We start from the raw sequence: 8,475 nt of genomic DNA on the forward strand, positions 1-8,475 counted from the left end.
GGCTAAGGGGGTACCCCCGGGGCCCCCCCCTGGGGCTAAAGGGGTACCCCCGGGGCCCCCACCGGGTGTCAAGGGGGCCCCCCCGGGGCCCCCACCGGGGGCTAAGGGGGCCCCCCCGGGGCCCCCCCCTGGACGGGGGAAGGCGCCGCCGCCTCCAGGAGGAAAGGGGCCCCCAGGAAGGGGGCCCCCACCACCTGGTGGGAAGAAAGGAGGTGAGGCTTGGGCCTATGTTAGCTAGCTAGCTAGCTAGCTAGCTAGCTAGACAGACAGACAGATAGATAGACAGATATAGATATGTTGTTATTTTTGTTTGCTGTTTGTTAATGAAGGTCGAATTTATTTATTTATTTTTTTTATTTTGTCTTTTTGCTGTTTGTATTTATTTTGGGGTTAATATGAGAAAGTTGCGACTCGAATTGCTGCTGCTACATCTGCTGCTGCTGCTGCTGCTGCTGCATCTGCTGCAGGGCCACCAGGAAAGGGGGGCCCCCCAGGCAGCAAAGCTAAGATGGGGGGCCCTGTCTATGTGCTGCCGCAAGAGCAGCTTCCGCTTCCTCCTGAAGGTTTAACAGCAGCAACACGCTTGCAGTGGGCTCTATTAAGAGCAGAGCAAGTAAGAGTTTATTTATTTATTTGTTTATTTGTTTATTTATTTATTTAGTTTATTTATTTATTTATTTATTTGTCTATTTATTTGTTTATTTGTCTCTGTTTGCCTCTGTTTGTCTCTGTTTGTTTGTCTCTGCTTGTTAGCTAGCTAGCTAGCAGCTAGCTCGCAGCTAGCTAACTGCTAGCTAGCAATAGATAGCTAGCTAGCTACCAGCTGTTTGTATCTGCATGCATCAGCCCCAGTTTGATGTATTTATTTTTTGTTTGTTTTTGTCTTTTGTTTATTTTTTAATTTTGTTTATTTTTTTATTTTGTTTATTTAGTTAACCGGCACTCTCTTCGATGGTTTGTTAGACCGCTACAACACCACACCCCCGCAGCAGGAGCAGCAGGAGCAGCAGCAGCAGCAGCAGCAGCAAGAAGCACTGTCTCCTATCAATCGGTCGCTTAGCTTTGATCTCCCTCTATGCCGAGCTCGAAGCTGCGGTAGCCCCACAGGAAGTCTTTTATTAGACAACGACAGCTGCTGCACCTCCCCAGAACCAGCAGCAGCAGCAGCAGCAGCAACAGCAGCAGCAACAGCAGCAGCAGCAGCAGGGGAGTCCGCAGCAGGATCGGAATTACCTCCACGCATTATAGCACCACCAACAGCAGCAACAACAGCAGCAGCAACAGCAGCAGCAGCAGAAGGCGAAGGAACACCAGCAGCACCAGCAGCAGGAGCAGGAGCAGGAGCAGATATGCTGAAGCCTAGCAGCAGCATTAGCAGCAGCAGCAGCAGCAGCAGCATATTGCGTCAGCGTACGTTTGAGTATAGCGTGGATTACAAGAGGGTGTTTTCATTGTTTTACAAAGATGCGGAGACAGCCGACAAGTCAAAAGAAGAGAGCAGCAGCAGCAGCAGCAGCAGCAGAACGAAGCCAAAGGGGATATTAGATGCTCGTTCAAGTCAGAATGTAGAGATATGCTTGAAGAAGCATAAGCTTGCTGCAGCAGCAGAGTTTGAGGGTCTAGCGCAGCAGCTGCAGCAGCTGCAGCAGCTTAACATTGATACAACCTTAGCACAGAATTTAGTTTTATACTGGCCGGAAGCAGAAGCAATTGAAGAATATAAAAGCAAAACAAAAGAACAAATTCTGTCTATGCCTGCTGCTGATCAACTCTTCTTCTGTCTCCTCAACAACGTCCCCCTCTGCTGCGATAGACTCAAGTTCTTCCTAGAGTACTTCTAAACATCCTGCTGCTGCTGCTGCTGTTGCTGCTGCTGCTGCTGCTGCTGCTGTTGGTGCTTGTGCTGTTGCTGCTGCTGCTGTTGCTGCTTGTGCTGTTGTTGCTTGTGCTGCTGTTGCTGCTGTTGCTGCTGTTGCTGCTTGTGCTGCTGTTGCTGCTTGTGCTGCTGTTGCTGCTTGTGCTACTGTTGCTGCTTGTGCTGCTGCTTATACTGCTGCTGTTGCTGTTTCTGTTTGTGCTGCTTATGTTGCTATCCTTTTGCTTCTCTCCCTCTCACCACCGCTCGTTGCTGCTGCTGCTGCTTGTGCTGCTGCTGTTTGTGTTGCTGGTGTTTGTGCTGCTTTAGCCGTAATGCAATTGAAGAGGAGCTGCGAGCGAAGACATCTAAACTAGAAGTATATTTTAGAGGTGTGCATACACTAGAAGGTGTTTTAAACAGCGATTGGTTTAAAGATATCCTTCATTGTCTTCTTAGACTAGGAAATATAATCAACAGAGGCAAGAGAGAAGCCCTCGGCTTTAAATTTAAGAACTTCGTCGATCAGCTCAATGCATGCACCAGCAAAGACAGATCTACTAACTTGTTCAAGTAAGCTATTATTATTATTATTATTATTATTATTATTATTATATTATTATTATTATTATTATTATTATTATATTATTATATTACTATTGTTTTATTACTATTGTTTTATTATTATTATTACTATTTTATTATTATTTTACTTTTGCTACTGCTGCTGCACGTGGTGCTGCTGCTGCTGCTGCTGCAAGTGCTGCTGCAAGTGCTGCTGCTGCTGCTGCACGTGCTGCTGCTGCTGCTGCTGACGTTTTTGCTGCCTCATCTGCATCCTTTACAGAGGCAGCCGCAGGCAACACCTGCACTTCATCATTGTTTGTTTATTTTTTGTTTTTCTTTATCTCCTTTCTGTCGGTTGTTTGCTGTAATGCAGTTTATTTATTTATTTAAATGTATTTATATTTATATTTATATTTATTTATATTTATATTTATATTTATTTATATTTATTTATTTTGTTTGTTAGGGTGTTGGTGGAGACAGTCTCGCAGCAAAATGAAGCAGCAGCAGAAGATATGAAAGCCCTGCAGGCAGTTGATGCAGCAAAAGGAGTGTGTCTCTCTTTTATTATCTCTCTCTCTTTTATTGTGTCTCTTTTATTGTCTTGTTCGTCTTTGCTGCTGCTGATTTAGCTGCTGCTGCTTTACCTAGTGCTGTTGCTGCTGTAGCTGCTGCTGCTCCTGTTGCTTCGGGTGTTGTGCTGCTGCTGCTGCTTCTGCTGCTGCTGCTTCTGCTGCTGCTGCTTCTGCTGCTGCTGCTGCACCTGTGTTCAGTTGGTGGTGCACGTGCTGTTGGTGATGCTTCTACTGCTGCTACTGCTGTTGCTGCATCTGCATTTGTATTTGCTGCTGCATTTGCTGCTATTGCTGCTGCTGCTGCTGCTGCTGCTGCATTTGCTGCAGACTGATGTATTAGAGCTTAGTAATTTGAGCGGCATTAAATCGCGTCTGTGCTTCTGGAGTAAGACTGTTCAAGAAAAAAAACAGCAGTTTGCGTCTGCTGCTGAAGCAATGCTGCACTGGGTACAGGTAAAGCTCATGCCTTACCGCTGCTGCTGCTGCTGCTGCTGCTGCTGCTGCTGCTGTTGTTGTTGTTGCTGTTGTTGGTGGTGGTGCTGCTGTTGCTGCTGCTGTGGCTGCTGCTGTTGCTTGTGCTGCTTGTGTTGTTGCTGCTGCTGCTGCTGTTGCTGGTGTGGCTGCTAGTGCTGCTGTTGCTGTGGCTATTGCTGTTGCTGCTGCTGCTGTGGCTGTTGCTGCTGTTGTTGCTGCTGCTGTGGTTGTTGCTGCTGTCGTTGCGGCTGCTACTGTTGCTCTGGCTGCTGCAGCTGCTGCCGTCGTTGCTGCTGCTGCTGCTGCTGCTTCTGCTGCAGCAGCAGGAGTTTTGACTGTTTGATTCGTTGCTGTTCGAGGTGCAACTACTGCAGCAGGAGCTAGAATATGATTTGCTGCTGCTTGTGGCTGTGTTTGATTTGCTGCTGCTATTTCGGGTGCAGAGTACAGAGGAGCGTGTGCTGCAGCTGGAGGCAGCAATAGCAGCAAATGAGCAGCAGCAAGAAACTCTTCGTCTATTTTTAGGTTTATCTAAGTCTGATTGCATTTGGCCGGAGCCTTTAAAGTGGTTTGCTCAATTTTATACGCAGTTTGAACAAACAACAAAAGAAATCAAAGAAACGCAGGTACGCCTTCACTGCTGCTGCTGCTGCTGCTGTTGATGATGCTGCTGATGCTGCTGCTGCTGATGCTATTGATGGTGCTGCTGTTGCTGATGCTGCTGCTGATCATGCTACTGATGCTGCTGTTGCTGTTTATGATGCTGCTGCTGCTGCTGATGGTGCTGCTGTTGCTGCTGCTGATGCTCATGCTGCTGCTGATCATGCTACTGATGCTGCTGCTGATGATGGTGCTGCTGCTGCTGCTGCTGATGCTGCTGCTGCTTATGATGGTGATGATGCTCAATGTAGGCAGCAGCAGTAGGGGTAGTAGCAGGAGCAACAACTGCTGCTGCTGCTGATTGCCGGCCTGTAGGTTTGGCTGCTTCGTGGGAGGGGTTTTAGGGTTTAGGGTTTAGGGTTTAGGGTTTAGGGTTTAGGGTTTCTGTTCAGGAGAGGGAAGCGGCAAAGCGTGAAAGAGAGCTGAAGAAGCAGCAGCAGCAGCAGCAGCAGCAGCAGCAGCAGCAGGGAACATCGCCTGCTCAGGGGCAGCGCATGCAGATGCGCAAAGCAGCAGCAGCAGCAGCATCAACGAAGATGAAAGGAGAGGAGGCAGCAGCAGGAGGCCTCGTACAAGGAGGTGGGTCCCTTGCTGCGCTGCCGCAGCAGATTGCTGCTGCAGCAACACCACGAACGGGTGCATTGACGCGAAGAGACAGCAGCCCCCGCTCACCTGCTGCTGCTGCTGCTGCTGCTGCAGAGTCGCCTGCAGCAACAGCAGCAGCAGCAGACGACGGACCGGCAGCAGCATCACCAGCTGCACCATCTCCAGCAACAGCAACACCATCTCCAGCAGCAGCAGCAGCAGCAGCACCTACGCCAGCAGCAACAGCATCTCCAGCAGCAGCAGCGACGCCGCCAGCAGCAGCAACAGATGAAGAAAATTGTGCTTCTGTAATTACAAGCGACAGCCAGCCGGAAGCAAATACTGCTGCTGCTGCTGCTGCTGCTGCTGGGACCCCAAGCTCCACCAGCCCCGCAATCTCTCCACGGCAGCAGCAGCAACAGCAGCAGCAGCAGCAGCAGCAACAGCAGCAGCAGCAGCAGCAGCTGCAGCAGCAGCAGCAGCAGCTGCAGCAGCCAGCAACTCTGGCGTGGCTTTTCGCCAGGACCCCGGGCCGTCGCCCACATGTAGCTGTGCAGCTGAACAATGGAAGTTCTGCTGCTGCTGCTGCTGCTGCTGCTGCTGCTGCTGCTACAGTAAGTGGGCCTCATAGGCTGCGTGTGCCGGCTGGCGAAGAGACATCGCCAGACGCAGCAACAGCTCCAGCAGCAGCAGCAGCAGCAGGAGCTGCTGCTGCTGCTGCTGCTGATGACGCAGAGGAATCAACACATGCAATCAGCCCTGGGATAGAGGGGAGGGCGCAGCAGCTGCCTGCTTTCACTAGCGAGTCTTTTAGCAGCAGCAGCAGCAGCAGCAGCAGCAGCAGCAACGGCCTGCCAAGGGGCAGCTTGAAAGAAAGAAGCAGCAAAGAACAAGACAGTGCAGCAGCAACTAAAGATGAAGCAGCGGCAAACGATGAGGGGGAGGTGCTGCTTGGGGCTGCCTCTGTAAAGGATGCGGATGAGGCAGCAGAAACGCCAGCAGCAGCAGCAGCAGCAGCACGTGCAGCAGCAGCACGTGCAGCAGCAGCAGCAGCAGCACATGCGCGCTGCAAGCGCAGCAGCAGCAGCGGATCCAACTCCGACTGTTCATCCGGAGGGGAAGACAGCAATTCTTTGTCTGATTCTGCAGCAGCAGCAGCTGCTGCTGCTGCTGACCCAGCAGCAGCAGCAACAGCAGCAGCAGCAGCAGCAGGAAGGCTGCAATCTGGGGAGCGGCTGCTGCAGCAGCAGCAGAATGGTAGCAGAAACCGCAGCAGCAGCACAGAGAGGCTGCCGTCTTACCCTTATATAGCCAGCAGCAAACGATATACTTCGCGCTCTCGCAGGCATCCTTTGCTGCAGCTTGCGTCACACCCTGCTGCTGCTGCTGCTGCTGCTGCTGGGGGAGAGGGCAGGAAGAAAACAGCAGCAAATCCGCAGATGATGTTTAAACAGCTGCTCGCGCACAAGCACCGGCAGCAGCTGCTGCGGCAGCAGCAGCAGCACCAGCTACAGCAGCAGCACCAATTGCTGAGGCTGCAGCGTCAACAACGCAAGCAACTGCAGCAGCAGCAGCAGGAGCAAGAGGAGCAGCAACAGCACCAGCAGCACCAGCAGCAGGAGCAGCAAGAGATGCAGCAGAATCAGCAACAGCAACAGCAACAGCAGCAAGAACAACAACAACAGCAGCAACAGCAGCAACAGCAGCAACAGCAACAGCAGCAGCAGCAACAGCAGCAACAGCAGCAAATCGAGTCCCCAGCAGTGCAGCGCGGCGAGTAGTCTCCGCGTTGCATCTTTTTTCAGCAGCTGGGGCCTTCAGCTGTATATAGTAGAGACACTGGTGGCTAGCTAGCTAGCTACCCAATCACCTAGCTAGCTACCTAGCCAGCTAGCTAGCTAGCTATCCAGCTAGCCAGTCCGCTAGCTGTCTCCCCGCTGATACAGAATTGAATATGGGGGGAGAGGGGGGTTGAGTAGCTAGACAGCTAAGTGACTGGCTAGCTGTGTAGCTAGCTACTCAGCTAGCTGAGCAGCTAGCTAGCTACACGGCTAGCTGAGCAGCTAGCTGCACAGCTAGCTACAGCGCTAGCTAGCCAGCCCCAAAGGCGTCAGCAGCTGCCGAACCCGTTGTTTTTTTTAACAAGCGGACTTCCGCTTTAGCTAGCTGGCGAGCTAGCTAACCCGCCAGATAGCTAGCTGGCTAGCTAGCTAGATAGCCAGCTAGCTGGTTAGACAGCTAGCTAGCCAGCTAGCTAGCTAGCTAGCCAACTAGCTACTGCTGTGGGTCTTTAGAATCCGTTTCTCAAGCTCGTCTGCCTCTGTCTTGTGGCTGCTTTGAGTAGAGGGGTTGCAGCTGCTGCTGTTGCTGCTGCTGCTGCTGCTGTTGCTGCTGCTGCTGCTGCTGTTGCTGCTGCTGCCGTTGCTTTTGTTGTTGCTTCTGCTGCTGCTTTTGCTGCTGCGGTGGCAGTTGCTGTTGCTGCTGCAGAATGCCCACAAAGAAAAACTCGGCGTCTAGCTGCTGCTGCTACTGCAACTGCTGCTGCTGCTGCTGCAGGTAGCTGCACTAGCTGCTGCTGTTGCAGCTAGCTGCACTAGCTGTTGCAGCAGCCGGTCCTGTAAAAGGTTGGATTTGGGGTATAAAATTTTTTTATACTGATTGCCGTGCCACTGGTTTCTGCGTTTAGGGTTTAGGGTTTAGGGTTTAGGGTTTAGGGTTTAGGGTTTTGAATTGAGGTTGGGCCTCAGCGACTGGGCGAAGCCTGTGAAAAAAGAAAAGCCTCTATTGGTGTCATCATTCGCTAGCTAGATAGCTAGCTAGCTAGCTAGCTATCCAGTTAGCCAGCTAGCTAGGCAGGTAGGTAGATAGCTAGCTAGCGAAATAGGTAGCTAGCGAAATAGGTAGATAACTAATTAGCTAGCTAGCTAGCTAGTTGGCTAGCTAGCTGGTTGGCTAGCTAGCTACCTACCTAGATAGTCATCGGCTAGCCAGAAGGTTAGGTAGCTAGCTAGCTGGGTAGCTAGCTACCTGAATCGATAGCTAGCTAGGCAGGGCCTTCTTACAGGACCCTTTCTAGCCAGTGATGCTCCCACAGCAGCAGCAGCAGCAGGAGTATGTGTAGCAGAGTGTAGAGAAAGTGCAGCAATCACAGCAGCAGCAGCAGCAACAACAACAGTGCAGCAGCAACAACAGCAATAGCAGCACCATAAGCAGCAGCAGCACAGCAGCAATACCAGCAACCCTAGCAGCAGCAGCAACAGCAGCAGCAGCAGGAGTATGTGTAGCAGAAAAGTCAGCACCAGCCAAAGCAGCAACAACACTAGCAGCAGCAGCAACACTAGCAGCAGCAGCACCACTAGCAGCAGCAGCAGCAGCACGACTAGCAACAGCAGCAGCAGCAGGAGCAGCACAAGCAGCAGCAGCAGGAGCAGCACTAGTACGAGAGTATATATACGTCGTATTATATATGTTCAATTTGCTGCGTAGCAGTTTGTCTAAATGCAGCAAATCGGGTGTCTCGAGTTGTTTGTTTGTAGCCGTTTATATCTTTAAGTGTAATATCTAATACAAGGGGTGTACACCGCATGAAGTGCACAGGCGTCGATAAAAACTCTGAAAAATATCTGTCGTCAAACTCGTTGCCTGCGATGCCCAAGGCCTCCAACGTGCTGCACACATTCCGCAGCAGCAGCAGCAGCAGCAGCAGCAGCAGCAGCAGCAGCAGCAGCAGCAGCAGCAGCAGGGGGAGGGGGAGGAGGA

At 51.5% G+C, this 8,475-nt stretch overlaps 1 protein-coding gene across 1 annotated transcript; it reads left to right on the forward strand.

Moving 5' to 3' along the window:
* On the forward strand, window positions 1–6,497 carry EAH_00021700 (hypothetical protein, conserved; the record flags this gene model as incomplete). Its single annotated transcript, XM_013397039.1, has 8 exons — window positions 1–212; window positions 468–613; window positions 933–1,831; window positions 2,315–2,428; window positions 2,889–2,973; window positions 3,325–3,450; window positions 3,915–4,097; window positions 4,524–6,497. Coding segments are annotated over 8 exons (3,739 nt in total), but the record flags the coding sequence as incomplete, so codon positions are not given.
* Window positions 6,498–8,475: the final 1,978 nt, after the last annotated feature.

The sequence above is a fragment of the Eimeria acervulina genome, genomic scaffold, assembly GCF_000499425.1.
Source record: "Eimeria acervulina Houghton genomic scaffold, Eah_scaff156, whole genome shotgun sequence".
Lineage (NCBI taxonomy): Eukaryota > Apicomplexa > Conoidasida > Eucoccidiorida > Eimeriidae > Eimeria > Eimeria acervulina.